At 31.9% G+C, this 19,680-nt stretch overlaps 3 protein-coding genes across 3 annotated transcripts; all 3 read left to right on the forward strand.

Moving 5' to 3' along the window:
• The first annotated feature begins 1,002 nt into the window (after positions 1 to 1,002).
• Positions 1,003 to 2,025, forward strand: LOC131650899 (cathecol O-methyltransferase 1-like). The gene is made up of 4 exons (XM_058920602.1): positions 1,003 to 1,100; positions 1,192 to 1,502; positions 1,586 to 1,650; positions 1,909 to 2,025. The coding sequence occupies exons 1-4, from the start codon at positions 1,003 to 1,005 to the stop codon at positions 2,023 to 2,025; spliced, it is 591 nt and encodes a 196-aa protein (XP_058776585.1).
• Positions 2,026 to 2,536: 511 nt separating this feature from the next.
• LOC131650900 (uncharacterized) lies at positions 2,537 to 3,394 on the forward strand. The gene has a single exon (XM_058920603.1). The coding sequence runs from the start codon at positions 2,537 to 2,539 to the stop codon at positions 3,392 to 3,394; it is 858 nt and encodes a 285-aa protein (XP_058776586.1).
• Positions 3,395 to 6,835: 3,441 nt separating this feature from the next.
• Positions 6,836 to 11,833, forward strand: LOC131650902 (pentatricopeptide repeat-containing protein At1g63070, mitochondrial-like). Its single transcript, XM_058920604.1, has 3 exons — positions 6,836 to 7,488; positions 10,897 to 10,927; positions 11,063 to 11,833. Exons 1-3 carry the CDS (start codon positions 6,836 to 6,838, stop codon positions 11,831 to 11,833), a joined length of 1,455 nt encoding a protein of 484 aa, XP_058776587.1.
• Positions 11,834 to 19,680: the final 7,847 nt, after the last annotated feature.

A 19,680-nucleotide genomic window follows, 5' to 3' on the forward strand; every position in this document is an offset into this window, starting at 1 on the left:
ATATATCAAAATTAATTTTACACATTCATAATTAATCTGGATTTAATAGATATGCATTGACAACGTAAAATAGTTTTACACTGTCATTTAATAAGAAATCAACAGTCTACTATATCATTAAAAAAAACTTAAAATAAAAATATTTAAAAAAATTTAAAATAAAAGCGTGATGTGGTAGATTTCATTTATACTTGAATGCTTCAAATATAAAACCAAATATACATTTTATTACGTTAAAACTTTGATAAAACCAAATATATATTTTATTACGTTAAAACTTTGATGGATAAATTAACATGAAAATATTATGTAGCTTTTGGAGAATTTAGAATCAGTAGAAATGGTACATTGGCATATAGGAATATAATTTCAAGTGAATATATGGGCAGTTTCATTGTAGAGCATAATGTGTTGCACATGTATCATCAATGAACAACGGGAGACTATTACTCTTCCACGTTACCATATGATTTGAGACAAACATATAATGAAAAAACTATGTTTGTTGGTGACAATGATCATTTTAGTAAAATTTAAATTCATCATTTTGAGTTAAAATGATAATGTTTGAACCCTTTTTGTGGTCGATATTTAGTAAAAAATAGTAAGTGTTCGGATTAAAAACTATAAAAGTTTCACATTGGGAGATAGAAATATATTTTCAAATATGAATATGACTTGTGAGAGTCCGAACACAGAAAAGAGAAAAGAACAAGAAACATTAAAAGATGAAGAAGAAAGCTTCTCCTATGCAATGCAACTTGCAACATCTATTGCACTTCAATTGTGCTTCGTGTATTTGAAGTGTTGCAAAAAGCTGGTAAGGGTAATTACCTCTCTGCCAACGATATTGTGTCTCGTCTTTCCAACATTAACAATCCAAAAGCTTCTAAGATGTTAGATCGCATTCTTGCTTTTCTTGCCTCTCACTCGGTGCTTAATTGTTCCATCAATATTTCTCATGAAGGAAAGCATACCAATTATTTTCAAAGTCACTATAGCATGACTCGTGTTGCCAAATTCTTTGCTCCTAATTCTGATGGTATTTCATTAGCACCCTTGATTTCGTTGAATATTGATAACATCCTCCTTGCTAGTTGGTAAGTCGTTACTCCTTCTACTTACATATATCATATGTTCATATAGACTAAAAGCAAATTTGACTAATCACATTATTATTTTAATTATTAGGTCTCAACTTAAAGATGCAATTCAGTTAGGAGGTACTCCATTCAATAAGGCTCATGGTACACATCTATTTGACTATCCTAACTCGGATTTGAGGTTCAATCAAATTTTCAATACTGCAATGAACAATCATTCAACTATAGTCATGAAGAGGGTTCTTGAATGCTACGATGGTTTTAAGAACATAAAAAGAATTGTGGATGTTGGTGGTGGTCTTGGGATGAACATTAACTTGATCACTTCAAAATACACTCATGTCCAGGGTATCAATTTTGATTTGCCTCATGTCATAAAACACGCTCCTTCCTATCCTGGTATAAGAAATTTAAACCTATATCTTATATATATTGTTCATCTTTTAGTATTTTGATTTGTAAAATATGCCTAATGATGATAGGAGTGGAGCACATCAGCCGTGATATGTTTGAAAGTTTGCCTAAAGGAGATGCCATTTTTATGAAGGTGAGTGAATGTGAATTGTTCATTCACGGAAAAATGAGTGAATGAGAATAATATATTTGATGGAATGATATTAATAAACATTTAGTTTTAGAAAAAGGGTAAAACTACACATAATTTCAAATACAACTATAAGAATTAATAACTTCAAAGTTTATTTGTTCATCGATTACCTTTCAAATTATATATTAATTGGTGGACAAAATTTTACAGTGGATACTTTATGATTGGAGCTATGAACATTGTTTAAAATTTATGAAGAATTGCTATGATGCTATTCCCAATGATGGAAAGGTGAAAGTTTTGGAGGCACTTCTACCTATTATGCCTAAGAATGAAGTCCTTTCTAATACAAGATATTATGGATCTTTTATATAGAGTTGAACCGATGGCGGAGATTTTTAGGGAATGAACCGTTGATCTTGAGTAACACCACAAATTGGAAACTATGGAAATCCTTGACCTTTTCCCAGAAGCCAGAGTTGATTTTGTAGTTTCTCCTCTATGTTCAAAGCAACCTTCTTCTCTTCAAGTCCTCTCTTCCCCGACGGGGATGAAACCCCAAGCTTCCAAACCCTTAGCTCATAGCCCCAAATCATTTGCTCAGGTTTTACAAGGTGTCTGTGACATTCCTCTTTCACAACTCCCAAATCCGGTCATAAAAGGGGACCGCCCCTCCATTACAATCCCAGAGGAGGAATATGAAGCTGGTATAGCAGAATGTAAAAACAATCTCCATGGCAGAGTGCTTTGGCCAAAAGGATCATCTCCGCTAACGGTGCTAGCTCTCAAAGAAAAGCTGACTCTTCTCTGGCCTGAAGTAAAGAACTGGGGAGTGTTGTCTCTGGGTAAAGGTTAGTACGAGTTTACCTTTGCGAGCATTGAAGATATGAGAAGAGTTCGGGCATCTGGTGCTATCAATCTTCATCCTGGGTCTTTGAAGCTTTTTGCTTGGACCAAAGACTTCAATCCTTCTTTACAAAGTAACACTTCGGCGCAGGTATGGGTCAGGTTTTTTGGTTTATCTCAGGAGTACTGGAGGCCGAGAATCCTCTTTGCTATTGCCAGCTGCATAGGGACTCCCATTTGCATCGATGCAGCGTCGTCCAAATCACGTATCGACCGAACTTTTGGGCAGTATGTTAGGGTACTTATAGACATGGATTTGACTAAGCCTCTGAACCATAATGTGTTGGTAGAACGTGCTGGTTTCGCTTTTTTTGCAGATATTGAATATGAAAACATTCCTCAGTTTTGTGAGCATTGCAGGAAGCTAGGACATGCTGTGCAAGATTGTAAATTACTGCAGAAGCAAGTCGGACCTCAAGTTCCTAAGACCAAAGTTTCTTATGTTCCGAAATCAAAGCCTAATGACATTGTGGCCGACAAGTGCGATACTGTGGTTGAGGAGGTGGTACCAAAAGATCCTTTGGTTGTTCCCGCGGCACCTATCCTGGTACCAAACCCTATGAACTTTATTTCTCAGCCCCTTGAGGATTCAGGTACTCAATTCTCTGAGTTTGTAGGACCTACTCAACTTTCTGTGGATAGAGGAAAGTCTGTCCAGAATGAGGATGCTATATTAATGCATAATTCCTGGGCTGATCTTGTTGATCTTGAAGAAGAGCCAGTCCTTGATGGTGCTTTCACTAATGCGATATCCATCCTCAAAAAGAAACAAGCAGCTAGAAACAAATCAAAATCTCTCAATAGGTCTCAAGCAGGACCAGCTCTGTCATTCTCATGAAGTGCTTGTATTGGAATATAAGGGGTGTGGCTAATGCTCCTTCTAGATTAGCCTTAAAGAGATTGATTAAGCTTCACAATCCAGATTTTATTTTCATTGCAGAACCGAAGATGGAGTTTGCAAACTTTTTGATGAATTGGTTCCATAAATTAGGTTTCAAACCCTTCTCTGTAAATAGTTTGGTGCATCCCTCCCTTTGGGGATTCTGCAGCCTAGACTTACACCCTGATTTCATTGCAGAGTCTGACCAATACTTTGCTTTCTCTTTCTCTCTTGACAACTGTTTGATGGTCGTAGCGGTTATTTATGCTTCTACTAATATCATTAAAAGGAGGGAGCTTTGGAAAGATCTTAATGACTTACAAACTGCTCACATCTGTCCTTGGGCTTTCTATGGTGATTTCAACTCTATTGTTGGTGCTCATGAGCACAGAGGTAGGAACAGCCCCGCCAAGATGCCAATGTCAGAATTTAAAAATTGGATCGACTCGAATAATCTCATTCTTTTTCCTACCATTGGAGCGGAATTTACTTGGTCTAATAAGCGAGACTATCCGATGTTGGTTGAAAGGAGACTCGATAGGTGCATTGGGAATCTCCTCTGGATTGATGCTTGCTGCAGTTTGTCGGTTTCTACTTTGGCCAAAGTTTGTTCCGACCACTACCCTCTGTTGTTGGAATTTCACATTAATTTGAGTAAATATGTTGCTCAGTTTAAATTTCTGAGTGCTTGGACGGTTCATGAGCAGTGCAAGAAGTTAATCGAGTTGTTGTGGTCTCGGGAGATTATCAGTTGCCCCATGTTTGTGCTTACTAAAAAGCTCCAGCTGCTGAAAAAAGAACTTAGGGGCTGGAATAAGAACATCTTTGGGAATGTCACGACCAATGTTAGAGATGCAGAAGAGAATCTTAATCATATACAAGGCCTTATTCAGCACGATGGCAGTAGTGAAATCCTTAAGAAGCAAGAGAAGGAAGCCCAAACTAATCTTACTAAGGCTTTAGAGACTGAAGAACATTTCTGGAGAGGAAAAGCTAGAGTCAAGTGGCAGCTAGAGGGGGATCGTAACACTGGATACTTTCACCGGATTTCCAGAATCAAGCAAAAATTTCGGCCTATATCTATGCTGAGAAATGGAGATACTCTGCTATCGGATTCCAAGGATAATGCGGACTACGCAGTTAATTATTTTAAAACTCTTTTTTCCACTAACAATGCTCTTGTGCAGGATTTTACGGTGGTGGACGATATTATTCCTACTCTGGTGGATGACAATACAAATGCGATTCTGACTTTGCTCCCTTCTATGGAGGAAATTAAGTCTGCGGTTTTTAACTTGAACAAAGATAGCGCCCCGGGTCCGGATGGTTTTGGAGCTGTGTTCTACCAGACATATTGGGACATCATCAAAGGCGACGTCTCAAAGGCGGTTCTTCAATTCTTTAGTTCTGGCTGGGTGCTGCCTGGATATAATTCTAACACTATTATTCTTATTCCTAAAGTTACTGGAGCTAACTCTCTTGATCAGTTCCGGCCTATTGCGGTTTCCAATTTCAAGTTCAAGCTTATTTCCAAAATTATAGCAGATAGACTCGCGGCTATCATGCCTTCGCTAGTTTCTCCAGAACAAAGGGGTTTTATCCATGGTAGACATATCCATGACTGCATTGCTTTGGCATCGGAGGCTTTCAATATGCTTGACTCTAAAGCTTGGTGTGGGAATTTGGCTTTCAAGGTGGACATAGCAAAGGCTTTCGATACGCTTGATTGGCGCTTCTTGTTGAAAGTCCTCCAAAAGTTTGGTTTTAATAGCAAATTCTGTGAGTGGATTAACATTATTCTCAATTCTGCAAATCTGTCTATCAACATCAATGGTGCTCTCAGTGGCTTTTTCAAGTGCTCCTGCGGTGTTCGACAAGGCGATCCACTGTCCCCCCTACTTTTTTGTCTCGCAGAAGAGGTTCTTAGTAGACTGCTCAAGCAAGTAGTTTCTTGTCATAAGCTGGAACTAATCAAGGGGCCTAACAACTCTCTGGTTCCATCTCACATTTTGTACGCGGACGACATTCTCATTTTTTGTAAAGATAAAATTTCAAATGTCAGAACTCTCATCTCCACTTTTCAGGCATATGCTGCAGTCTCGGGACAAGTGGTTAATTGTGACAAATCCTTCATTTTTGGAGGTGCTATGTCTAGTTCCAGGCTTAATATCATGGCTGATCTATCGGGTTTCAAGATAGGATCGCAGCCTTTTTCCTACCTTGGCGTCCCGATTTTTAAAGGTAAACCGAGAGCTGTGTTTTTACAACCTATAGCAGACAAAATCATAAATAAACTATCTTCTTGGAAAGGTTCTCTGTTGTCCTTTGCCGGTAGGGTGGAATTAGTGAAGTCCTCTATTCAAGGGATGTTAACTCATAGCATGTCCATTTATTCGTGGCCGATTTCTCTTATGCGTCGTCTGGAGCGCGCGATTAAGTGTTTTATTTGGAGCGGTGATTCCAATAAAACCAAAGTGGTTACCGTGGCTTGGAGTGATATGTGTCTTCCTACTGATGAAGGCGGCCTTGGGCTGCGATCTTTAGTTAAGCTTAATGAAGCTTCGAATCTTAAGCTGGCTTGGGATCTTCTTTCTTCTTCGGACTCCTGGGCCATCCTTATGAGGCAGAGAGTTATGAGAAAACACAAGATCATTAATCATCATATCTTCTCTTCCATTTGGTCTAGCGTCAAATCGGAGATGCCCTCTGTTCTTGCAAACTCTTCTTGGTGCCTGGGCAACGGTAAGGATATTAGCTTATGGTATGATAATTGGTGTGGTGCGCCGCTGTTTAGTAGCTTCACTGACCCGACGTCGATTAAGGATCAAAATGTAAGCAGTATCATTGTCAATGGCAATTGGGACTTTTCTAAAGCTGACACCATCATTCCTCCTTATATGCAAGTGCAAATTTTTAAATGTCACATTCCTATAGAGCCCTTGCAGGATAGGCGTGTTTGGTCTCACTCTCAGTTTGGTGATTTATCTACAAAGCTTGCGTATGAGTTTAAGCGGCTTAACGGTAATCAGAAAGAGTGGTGGCGGTGGATTTGGGCCAAATCTATACCTCCGTCAAGATCTTGTTTGGTTTGGAGACTTTTGCATCGGAAGGTGCCAACGGATGAGCAATGGAGACGTCAGAATTTCTCTATGGCTTCGCCTGTGTTGTGCAGCAGAAGAAACCGATCAACACCTTTTTTTCGATTGTGATTATGCCTCTTATCTTTGGAAATGGCTGCAAAACATTCTTAATCTTTCCTTTCCTATCTCCGGATGGCCCGACATTTGGAGCATTTGTAAAAGGCCTTTTTCTGCCCAATGCAAAACGATCTCGACAGCGGCTTTCATTTTCATCTTCAATGCAATTTGGATGGCTAGAAAAAAGGTTAGATTCCATAACATGTTCTGTTCTGTTTCTTCCTCCATTTCTTATATTCTTGACGCTGTCTCCTTAGCGGGGAATTGTTCCTCTGTTAGTTCTTATATCAACATGGAAGATTTTATGATTATAAAGAGTTTCGATGTCTCTATCCGTCCGCCTAGAGCTCCGAATATATTGGAGGTTTTTTGGAAGCCCCCTCCTAATGATTGGTTCAAAATTAATTGTGACGGGGCTGCTACTTTATCGGGTCCTTCTGGTTGTGGTGGGATAGCCAGAAACAGTGATGGTGCTTTTTTGGGAGCATTCGCATCTTATTTGGATGGAGCCAATTCTCTCACGGCCGAACTCTATGGTGCTATCCTAGCAATTGAGTTCGCCTTTGCAAGAAATTGGAATAATATTTGGTTAGAGACGGACTCAACCGCAGTTGTCAAAGCTTTCAATTCTCCGCATAAGGTTCCTTGGCAAGTTAGGAATAGATGGTTGAATTGCATCAATATTGTTACTCATTGGAATTTTTTGGTTTCTCATATTTTTAGGGAAGGGAATAGTTGTGCGGATGCCCTTGCCAATCATGGGTTAACTTTACCTGATTATACCTTTTTTTCTTCCATTTCTTCCTTCTTAAGGGCGGATTTTGTTAAGAACAGGCTCGGTATGTCGTTCTTTAGGTTTGTGTCGTTTTGATAGGATTTTGACTTGGCTGGCTCCCCCTATCTTTTTGTAACAGCTTCTTTTTATTAATATATCCTTATTTAAAAAAAAAAAAGTTGTTTGGAAATCTATCTCTCATATGGATATTCTAATGATGACTCATTGTTTAGAAGGGAAAGAAAGAACCGAACATGAATTCAAAGATTTAGCGACTAAAGCTGGATTTCGTGGCATTAAATATGGATGTTGCATCTATAATTTTTGTGTAATGGAGTTTTTTAAATAATTCTACAACTACAATTGTCGGCTGCATGCAATGTTCTTTCTTTTGTTAATTAAATATTTAAATATGACAATTCTGATCCCTTCAACAAAATGTGTTGGTTACTTTAAATTTTTGTTAATTTTACTTTCTAACTCTTGAAATTTTATTGTGTTATTTGTTAGATATTTAGAAGCTTTATGATACCTAAAGCCGATTAACTTGCTCTCAGGATGATTTTCTATTTTAAGTTTTGAAGTTTTCAAAATTCAAAACTACTTTTTTGTTTGAGTTTTAAATTTTCAAAAACAATAACCAATTTAAGTTTTGATTTATGATATTTTTATTAACATGCAATCGCATGATTGGCAAACAAATGAGAGTTTGAGTATGTCGTGAAAGAGAGAATGATGAATTGAGAAAATTAGAGACAAATATAATTGAGGGTGAGAATATGATTTTGTATTAATTGTGATGAGGATGCATCTAAAACATTTATATAAATATTATAAATTCATTAGAACACAAAACACACAATCAAATAACTCGAAAAATAGAAAACTCGAGTCTGGAATCGGTTACACAAAATCTGTAATTGATTATAGTTGACAAAAACAAAAAATTGACTATCAGGTGTAACCAGTTACTGCAAATGCGTAACCAATTACAACAACTCCAGAAGCACTTTTTCTTCAGTTTATTTGACTATTTCACTTGCATGTAACTGATTACACTTTCGCGTTAACCGGTTACAACACTTGAATTAATATTTTTCACACCACACACCACCTTAATTCAAGCGCTTCAAGTCTTCCATGCATATGTTCATCTTCAATCCTTTGAACACATCATCTGTGACTCCCTTAATTAACAAATCGACGATTTAGTCTTCACTTTTATAATATTTCATTTTCAACTTTCATTCACTAACAAGTTCCTAAAATAGTGAAACATCATCTTAATATATTTGTTCCTCCAATATATAATTGAGTTCTTAGTAAGATTAATCACGGAAACGTTATCAACCAAATTTTTATAGAGAATCTTCGAAAATAAAAAAAATGGAATTTAAATATATATATATATATATATATATATATATATATATATATATATATATATATATATATATATATATATATATATATTTTATATAAATGAGCATTATATTGTTATGATTTGAAAATGAATTAACACCTGTATCTCTCAAACAAAATAAACGTTAATATTTCCTCGATTTATTATTTAAACTAAATACATAGAATTAATAAATTTGAATAAATTCTCATTCTATAGCAATAAATTTCTAGAAAAGTTACATTTAGCGGTCTATATTATAATGAGTCTGTTTTAGATTGATGGAGAGTGATGGAATGAAATGGGATAGAGTGAAATGGATTTGTGTTCTATTGTTTGGATTTACAAAAAATGAATGAAATGAAATGGAGTGTGATGAAACCCATTCCATCTAATACCACTATTTTAGTCCATCTCAATTTTCATGAGTAAGGATCCTCTCCATTTCTTAAAAGAAATGGAGGTATCCATTACTATGGTTTTGGTGTATAAATGTTTAATTAATGTCACTACTTTTAAAAAAACTTGCATTTATATCTTTTATTTTCTTGAAAACTATAGTAATGGACACCTCCATTTCTAAAAAGAAATGGAGAGAATCTTTACTCAATTTTCATTCCCTAAATTGGGGTGTATCCAATGGAATGAAATCAATTCCTAATACAATTATAATTTTATCCTCCAAATTTTTTTTAATCGTTTCTATTCCTTATTTTAATTAACGTGATATTCTTCCTTTCTTCCACTGTAACTCTTCTCTCTCACAGACCTTCTCTCTCACAGACCTTCTTCTTATAAAGAGTCTATTTTTCTTCTACCCTAACAAGGTATGCCATATTTCTTCTATTTTTTTGCATATATTTATATTTGTGTTCTATTAAATTAAAAATTTTGATTTATTTTCATGTTCATATGACACTTTATTTTTTTAATTTTCATAAATTATGTATACTTTTGTTTTATCTTTATTTATATATTTTCTTGATTGTGTGCTGCATGATAGCTTTTTTCATTATTTTATTTTATATTACAAGATGAATTATATATTTTAAAATTCTTTGTTGTACGATACGTTTTCAAAAAAATTTCATATACCGAAAGGAAGCGATGCAAAGTACAGTGACAAGAGTCTTCTTTTGTTTTGTATGTCGTTTTCAAATATTTTGTTACCTTTACAAAAATATGTATATGTAGTAATATTGTTTATTCTATTAAATATGAATATATGATTATGTTGAACGGAAGTAAATACTGATAGCAGTATCAAAATTTTCAATTTATACGCCTTATATTTTGATATTAATAACAATTTAACAAAGAAAATTTTGAGTAATTTATTTTATGTATTTTTTCAGGTTTTGTGGAATACTAAAAGAAGAAAATCATCATCTCTAATAGACTTATATTTGTCTTTTTTTTTAGCAAGACTCGGTATCGTTATCGACAATGGACCTATATTTGTCTTTTAATTTTAGCAAAATTTTATTTTGTTTATGAATTGCCATGATTATCAAGTATGGTGTTGATCAAAACTTTCACATTGGATGATTGCAACTTCAGGTTATAGTTACCATGTTGAATTTATGAATATTCAAATTTTTGACAATATGTTTTACTATTTTTTCAAGTATATGAATATTCAAATTTTTGACAATATGTTTTACTATTTTTTCAAGTATAAAGCTAATATTTTCCAGGATGATATATATTTTCATGTTATAATAATTATGTAGTTTTCTAATAATTCATATTTGATAGTTAAAATTTGAGGATTCTTCTCATTTGTATCGAAATTAAATAGATAATTAATTAATAATATTTTTAAAGTAAAGGATAAAAATGAAATAAAAAAGTTATTATGTATTCCGCTTTGTCCAATATCCAAACAGTGGAATGAGATATTAATTCTGCTCCATCTTAAAATATTCAAACAATGGAATAAAACTTATGTTCGGTTCCATTCTGCTCCATTATATTTCATTCCGCTCCATTTCATTTCATTCAGCTCCATTATATTTCATTCTGCTACATTCCATTTCGTTAGTTTTAGCCCTGGGTTTCAACTCTTTGAATAAAAACTAAACAGAATTGGTATTCCAAACAACAATGTCGCTGAGGTATGTCGTTGTCTCGCTTTTCATTCCCAAATTTCAACTTCAAAACCCTAATACATTCACTCCATGCTTCCCTTCAAGGCGGCTATACTCTCAATTCCATGATGATCTCATTTCCTCATTCAATTTCTTGCTCAGTCAGAATCCTACTCCATCCATCATTCAATTTGGCAAGATTTTAGGTTCCTTGTCAAGGCCAAACATTACTCCACTGCACTTTCACTTCATCGACAACTGGAATTGAAGGGAGTTGCCTCAGATTTAGTTAATTTGAACATTTTGATGAATTGCTTTTCTCAATTGGGTCTAAACTCTTTTTCCTTTTCTGTATTTGCTAACATTCTCAAAAAGGGTTACCACCCAAATGCCATAACTCTCGCTACACTCATCAAGGGTCTCTGTCTCAAAGGTCACCTCCATCAAGCACTGTACTTTCATGACAAGGTGGTAGTGCAGGGATTTCATTTGAACCAAGTTTCTTATGGTACTTTGATTAATGGTTTATGTAAGGCTGGACAAACAAGAGCTCCGTTGCAATTGCTCAAACAAGTTGATGGGAAGTTGGTTCAGCCTGACGTGGTAATGTACAATACAATTATTGATAGTATGTGCAAAGATAAACTTGTTTATGATGCTATTGATTTATATTCTGAAATGCTTGATAAGGGAATCTCTCCTGATATTTTTACTTATAATGCATTAATCTATGGCTTTTGCATTGTGGGTGACTTGAAAGATGCCATTGGTTTGTTCAATAAAATGATACTGAAAAACATCAACCTTGATGTGTATACCTTTAATATTTTGGTTGATGCTTTTTGTAAGGAGAGAAAGTTGCAAGAAGCAAAAAACATATTAGCTATGATGATTAAAAAAGTCATCAAACCTGATGTTGTTACTTGTGGGTGACTTGAAAGATGCCATTGGTTTGTTCAATAAAATGATACTGAAAAACATCAACCCTGATGTGTATACCTTTAATATTTTGGTTGATGCTTTTTGTAAGGAGAGAAAGTTGCAAGAAGCAAAAAACATATTAGCTATGATGATTAAAAAAGTCATCAAACCTGATGTTGTTACTTATAACTCTTTGATGGATGGATATTGTATGGTTAAAGAAGTGGACAAGGCCAAGGATATATTCAATGTTATGGCCCAGTGGAAAGTGACTGCTGATGTTCGTAGCTACAATATCATGATTAATGGATTTTGTAAGACTAATATGGTGGACGAAGCCATTAATCTTTTCAAAGAAATGCATTGTAGAAAAATCATTTGTAACACGATAACTTATAATTCCATTATCAATGGTTTGTACAAATCAGGGAAAATCTCATATGCTCTGGAGCTTTTTGATTAGATGTGTGACATATGATTTGTAATTCTATATTGGATGCTCTGTGCAAAACCCATCATGTTGACAAGGCTATTGCTTTGCCAACAAAATTTAAAGACCAGGGTATTAAACCAAATGTATGCACATACACTATTCTTATTGATGGAATGTGCAAAAGTGGGAGGCTTAAGGATGCACAAAATGTTTTTGAAGATCTTTTGGTCAAAGGATACACTCTAGACGTCTATGCATATAACACTATGATCAATGGGTTTTGCAACAAGGGCTTGTTTGATGAAGCATTGACCATGATGTCAAAAATGAAAGACAACGGTTGCATTCTAGATGGTATAACATATGAAATACTTATTCTTTCTCTCTTAAGAGAAAATAAAAAATGACCAAGCAGAGAAACTTCTTAGAGAAATGATTGCGAGAGGTCTACTGTAATACCGAAACTATGTAAGAAAATTTTCTACTTATACATTGTTATTATTTTGAATTTATGTTTCAAAATCATTTCATCATTTCATTTATGTAGCTGCTATTCCTAATTGGAAAAAGGCTTTTGTAATTGTTGTTTCTTTTGTTTAATTTATTTATACTTCACAAAATGATAGATTGAGGAGTTTGAAATTGACGGAAATTGGTAGAATGTTTTAATTATTGTTGTCTTAGGAGTGTTCTTTGGTTGAGTTTGGAATTAAGGGTTTGTTTGAATTGACTATTTTGAGCTTATCTACCGCCATAAGCTTTGTGAGACTGTTTGGGAGAAGTTATGAAAACAACTTAACGACATGTTTCATAAGTTTTTTCCAACTTATTTATACAAGTTCTCCCAAATAGCTTATAAATACAAATTATAGTATATACAAAAGTAATTTTAGTTAATTTTATCTTTTGCTATAGAAATAGCCTGTGCATGTGCTATTAGTTGTTTATCCAAACAGGTCTCAATTGTATTACACCTCTAGCCAATACCTTCAACAATAGAAAACATCTAGATGCTTGATATAATAAAAATTTCAATTGAATACTAATTGAGACCAAGACGATGATTAAGTTACTCCTGTGGTTCCCTCATAGACCAACAAATGGCATCCCTAAAATATGGGAAGTCTATTCTGAAAAGAAGTAAATGAGTGAGGAAGGGTGAGATTGACAGTTGTTAGTAAATGATAGAATAAGCAGGTGGGATGGTTAGAGAGAAAAGGAATTGAAAAGATTGTTATGTAGTTGGGAAGAGATATCTTCCCAAAGAAGTGTATGTTGTGATGAGGAGCCATAGGGTTTTGTTTAGGATTCCATTTGGTTACTTTTTTCAACAGTTTTTTTGATCCCTTGTCCCTTAAATGATGTATACTGTTTCATTTTGATTCAATTTAAAAGCATGTTGAAAATGGGGTTTGTCTGATTTATTCAACAAGTACATAGTTTAATGTTCATACACAGAAACAAAATGTTTATAATTCCTTTCATAAAAACAAAATTAGGAATGTCCTATTATGCTGGAGCAGAACATATTGCTTACTCCAAAAAAATGTTGTCAAAGTTATGATTTCCTCTTAGTTAATTATTTGAATAAGTCTCACAGAGAGTGCTTTTTCTCTACAGATCCTCTTGATGCGTAACTTCAAGTTCATTATGATGGCAAAAAACGCTTCTCTATCATCTGCTTCCTAATTGCTGCTAACCTGCCACATCATGAATGAATTCAAAGAATGAGAGGTTTGAATTTTGAAAACTTACTGATAATGTCACCTCGCTTTACATTAGAATTGTCACCCTATACTAATCTTAATTTTCTCAGTTCTAACATCCGGTATACTTAAAGATACCGAACGCAAATAAATAAATAAATCCGAGGTTGTCACAAATCTTAGAAAAGTTCCTTATCAAGACCTTAGTGATCTACCGTATTACTTACCACTATCTTTTTCTCAAAGGAAGCTTGATTATTTGAATGTAGTTTAGAATTTAGAACTTGCATGGTTGTAGGAAGCTTGATTATATTTTCTATAAGATTCCCAATTTTGATGTTTAATTTGATTCTTGGAAGAATTATTTGACATGATTAAAATTTTGCTTAAAGGAAGTATGTCTTTTCGATACATGTGGTGTTAAGTCATAGACACAGTGAAGCATATGCATTCACTTTTCTTAAAATTGAAGTGCATCATGATAAGCTATTGGATGTAATATTGCAGGGTGTAGATCGCAAGGGCGCATGGTAGGTGCTATTTATCAGTTAACTCTGCATCAGCATCATAGAAAGTAAACAATATAGATTGTCCTGTTTTCTATATATACCTTTCAAGTTCTAACTATTAACTAGTAGTAATATTTTGTAGTTTTAACCCTTAACCATAATGTTAAATTCTAGATTTTTAACTAGTTAAGTCCATGGATCATCGGGCCGCAATTGCGGTGTGATTTTAAAATTACGCCTCCAGCTATATTAGGAACCACATCATACAATTTCAATCATGTTTCTTCAAATATTTTAATCAAAATACTAGAATCTTAAAACCTAATTTACTTATGTAATGAAAAAACTTAACATTAAGTATTTTTCAAAATTGTATTTCAAACACCTCTCTATAAAAAATTTCACCGCAACGGCCGCAATCGCAGCACCTGCAACCGCATCTGCAGTTGCAACCGCAATTTAAAACTATGCCTTGGACCACCATCATATGTAGTCAGTCCATGGAGTACTAGTACCCAGAAATTGATTAAAACACTAACGATCCATCCCTCTATAAGAACTAGCCGTCTACCCCGTGCATCGCACGGGTAAGTATTATCGAGAAATATTAATTTTAAAAAGTATAAAATAAATCTGTATTAATTTTCTATTAAATTTAGTTTTTATTAAGAAAAATTAACAATAATTTGATAATTGTATTTTATAAAAAAAAAGTTATATTCTTAACAAAATAAAATAATAATAATTTGTAAAATGTTAAAAATAGTGTCCTTGTATGTAGTGGTGTAGACACAATGAATAAATAATATTTTTATGAATCAATTGATGAGTACTACCACCACATTATGATTTTTATTATTAATTTGATTTCTTTGTTCAAGTCTTTTTATCTACACAAAAAATAAATACTTACTAAACATTAATAAATAATATTAATAATTTTTTAAATATATAGATATAAATATTTTTATTGGCAGAATTAGCAACAATAAAATACGAAAAGAAATATATAGATATAAATATTTTTATTGGCAGAATTAGCAACAATAAGAATACGAAAAGAAATAAAAATCTCTAGACAGACAATACCAATTCATCTTGAAACTAATTCTATTTTATATTATGATTTCTTCAACAAATTTTTTGCTAAAAAATTGTATTTTAGAATGCTTCAAAATCACCTACAAATAAACACAACTATAATTAGCAAAAAAAAAGAAAAAAGAAAAAAAGCCCAATGTGTTTTTGTGGATTTGGATTAGATTCAAACTTTGATAGATGGAAAGAGGAAACATATTTAGAGAAATATTTGAGAAATAATAATCATTTGGCTAGAAGAAATGGAAACATAAAGGAAAAAAAATAAGAAATTTAAAATAAAAGAAAATAGGTCCAATGTATTTGTGTGGATTTGGATTAGAATCAAACTTTGATAGATGGAAAGAGGAAACATATTTAGAGAAATATTTGAGAAATAATAATCATTTGGCTAGAAGAAATGGAAACATAAAGGAAAAAAAAAAGAAATTTAAAATAAAAGAAAATAGGCCCAATGTATTTGTGTGGATTTGGATTAGAATCAAACTTTGATAGATGGAAAGAGGAAACATATTTAGAGAAATATTTGAGAAATAATAATCATTTGGCTAGAAAAAATGGAAACATAAGAATTAATAGAACAATTGGTAGTCATTTGGCTAGAAGAAAGCGGTACATGAGAACTAATAGAATAATTAGTAGGTAAATGTTGTATAAAATTTATGAAAGATGAATGATAGAAGAAGTTGATGAATTGGTGAATTTAAAGATGGTTTATGGAGGATGGAAGAAGTTAATTAATTAGTGAAGTTATAGGTTGGTTTTTGTACGTGGCCAAATTAGTTGTTGTACGTGGAGAAAATTATTCATACTAATAGGTGAGAGATTGAATGGTAGTGGAAATGTGGGAGTGGAGGTGATTCTGGTGAGAAGTGTGCATTGAGTTGGAGTCAAAATATTTCAACTGCATGATACCATAAGAATCGTGGCAATAATAAAACATATAGTTATTAAATATTAAATGAATTTTATTTTATTATTAAAAGTTTTAAAAGTAATGGAAGTTGTTTGAAAAGAAAATGACGTATCCACTTTTTAAACAATTTTATATATTTATTTAATTAATTGTAGTGGTTTATAAGTAATGGAAGTTGTTATAAATATGGAATGGTTATTTAAATTTAATTAATAAATATATATTAAGTATTAAATTAATAAATTAATTGAATTAATTGAATTAATAAAATAATAAATAATTAATTAATAGTTTTGGCGGGAAATTTTTATGAGAGAAGTTAACTGCATGATACCATAAGAATCGTGGCAATAATAAAACATATAGTTATTAAATATTAAATGAATTTTATTTTATTATTAAAAGTTTTAAAAGTAATGGAAGTTGTTTGAAAAGAAAATGACGTATTAAACAATTTTATATATTTATTTAATTAATTGTAGTGGTTAATTAATAGTTTTGGATTTCCAGCTTTTAATGTTAATATTTCATATCTTAATGCTTACACAAAAAAAAAAAATTTATACCTTTGGCCTCTTAGTTGATCAAGTGACATAGAATCTTCAATTTTATTTAAGTGATATGTCTACGTGGATTTTCTTTTATTTTTTAAAATTCACGTGAATTTTTATTTTAATATATATATATATATATATATATATATATATATATATATATATATATATATATATATATATATATATATATATATATATAGATAGGGTCATGCTAACATGTGTCCTTAGGGCACATGTTAAGATACTATAATTAAAAAAAATTAAATTAAATTAAATATAATAAAGTCATATTTAAAGTTTCGATACATTAAATGCACGCGTTCCAAGAAAATATTTTTATAAATATCTAATTATCTTGTGCCCTTGGGACACATGTTAGCTTTTCATATATATATATATATATATATATATATATATATATATATATATATATATATATATATATATATATATAAAACATATTAAGTGATTTCTGATTGATGTTAAATTTTATGGACATGATCTATAATTTCTCCGGTCATAATTATACGCTAAAATCACTCTTTTTACACTAATTAAGAAAGTTACTTAAGTGCAATTAATTTTTTCGATTTCATGTATGTAAAATTTACAATAGTATCATTATTTATATTTGATGAATCAACTACCAATATTAATTGCTTTTGAATTAAAGTAAGGATATAATAGTAATACAAGTATTAATTAGTCTAAAAGTAAATGACTTTTGCCTGTAATAATGACCAAGATTTTAAGTATTTTTTTTTATAATAGTGACCGGGGAATATGATGTTAGTTTTCAACCTAACAATGAATTTTGTTATACGAATATGCAGTGTTTTAAAAATCGGACTGGACCGGCCGGTGGGACCAGTTGAACTGGGAACCGGCCAGATAACCGGTCTGGTTCGATTGTTGGATCAGATATGTTATTAAACCAGTGTGAACCGGTAAAAATTGGTGTAAACCGGAAAAATCAGCGGTTTTTCAGAACCGGTGGTTTAAATGCATTTTTTAATTTTTTATTTATTTTAAAAACTTAAAACAACATCATTTTGATTATTTTAATAAAAAATTAAAATAAAAAATAAAATAAAATATATACAATAAAAAATAAAAATAAAAAATAAAAATAAAGATGTTTCGGATACATTTGATTTTGAAGTTGAAAAAAGGGATACCAACATCGAAACAATTTTTTCTTCCTAAAAATTAAATTTAGTAGACAATAAAATTGTTTTATTATAATTTATTCAATTAGATTATGTTACGATTAAATTTTGTTTGCAAATATATTTTGTAATTTTGTATTATTTTGTTATGTGTGATACCTATGTTTAAAATTTGAATTTAAATTATGAACTTGTGAATTTATTTATGATATGATCTTTGTAAAATACTAAGTGCCGGTTTTATATTGTAAACTAAATCATCATGTTCGACATGTTTTATACATATATATATATATATATATATATATATATATATATATATATATATGAGAAAAAGGGATATGCACTGACAGTGTAAAATATTTTTACACTGTCAACCAATCACAACCATGTATCCAACTAAACAACAATTTTAATTAAAAAAAATTAATATGACATGACAAGTGTAAGAATTTTGATTGGATGTATGTGTAAAGTTTGTTTACACTGTCAGTGCATTACCTTTAAACTATACTACTCTGGCCTGATTTATAAGCAAAAGTTCTTTTTTTAGGTTCATTGAATAATGAATGTATCTAGTCTACATAAAAGACTAGATACATTCATTATTCAATGAATCTAAAAAGAGAATCTTTGCTTATAAATAAGGCCGGAGGGAGTATATATATATATATATATATATATATATATATATATATATATATATATATATATATATATATATATATATATATATATATATATATAGGGGTGCTCAAAACCAAACCAACCCAATAGAAAACCGCAAACCAAACCAAACCAAACCGAAACCGCAAAAAACCGCATTTGGTTCGGATTAGTTTGGGTCATTTTTTAACAAAACCGCACGGTTCGGTTTGGTTTGCGGTTTGTATTTTGTAAACCGAACCAAACCGAATCAAACCGCATTATGTTACAACCTAAATTTTACTTAACTCACATCCAACCAAAATTAAACCTATTATACATTAGCCTTATGAATACGAACAATTTTCTCATCCTTACACATATAATTTCAGTCCTGATCTTCTCAAATCTCTAAAAACATTATTTCACCTTCTTTGCCACATACATCTTCCCTCTTCTTCTATAATCTTTACTCTCCTATATTCTTTCTTTTTCACCTTCTCATTTTTATGTAAATGTTACGTATTTCAGTTTCATTTTTATCGCACATCTTCTTCTCTAATCTCTCAACACTTTTTCTTTTTCTTTTTCACCTTCACTAATCTTTCGTCTCTTCTATTTTTTTGTTTCATTACAATAATTTTATATTGTTTTATGCTATTATTTTATGTTTAATATTCTACTTTTATCTAATTTAATTTTTACATATTACATGGAAAATTGTTGTCAAAATATGACGAGTTTTGTTGTTATTTGTTAGTGTATGAATGTCTAAATATAAAATTATGTTGTCATATATATATATATATATATATATATATATATA

This window comes from Vicia villosa, linkage group LG2 (assembly GCF_029867415.1).
Source record: "Vicia villosa cultivar HV-30 ecotype Madison, WI linkage group LG2, Vvil1.0, whole genome shotgun sequence".
In the NCBI taxonomy this organism is placed as follows: Eukaryota; Viridiplantae; Streptophyta; class Magnoliopsida; order Fabales; family Fabaceae; genus Vicia; species Vicia villosa.

Bases quoted from the DNA above. Each gene is read 5' to 3' on its own strand.
- LOC131650899 (XM_058920602.1), top strand. From the start codon at position 1,003: ATGACTCGTGTTGCCAAATTCTTTGCTCCTAATTCTGATGGTATTTCA. The intron at 1,503-1,585 runs GTATAAGAAATT...TAATGATGATAG, and splicing joins ACACGCTCCTTCCTATCCTG to GAGTGGAGCACATCAGCCGT. The intron at 1,651-1,908 runs GTGAGTGAATGT...AAATTTATGAAG, and splicing joins GAGATGCCATTTTTATGAAG to AATTGCTATGATGCTATTCC.
- LOC131650900 (XM_058920603.1), top strand. From the start codon at position 2,537: ATGAGAAGAGTTCGGGCATCTGGTGCTATCAATCTTCATCCTGGGTCT.
- LOC131650902 (XM_058920604.1), top strand. From the start codon at position 6,836: ATGTTCTGTTCTGTTTCTTCCTCCATTTCTTATATTCTTGACGCTGTC. The intron at 7,489-10,896 runs GTTTGTGTCGTT...AAAACTAAACAG, and splicing joins CTCGGTATGTCGTTCTTTAG to AATTGGTATTCCAAACAACA. The intron at 10,928-11,062 runs GTATGTCGTTGT...TTTCTTGCTCAG, and splicing joins CAAACAACAATGTCGCTGAG to TCAGAATCCTACTCCATCCA.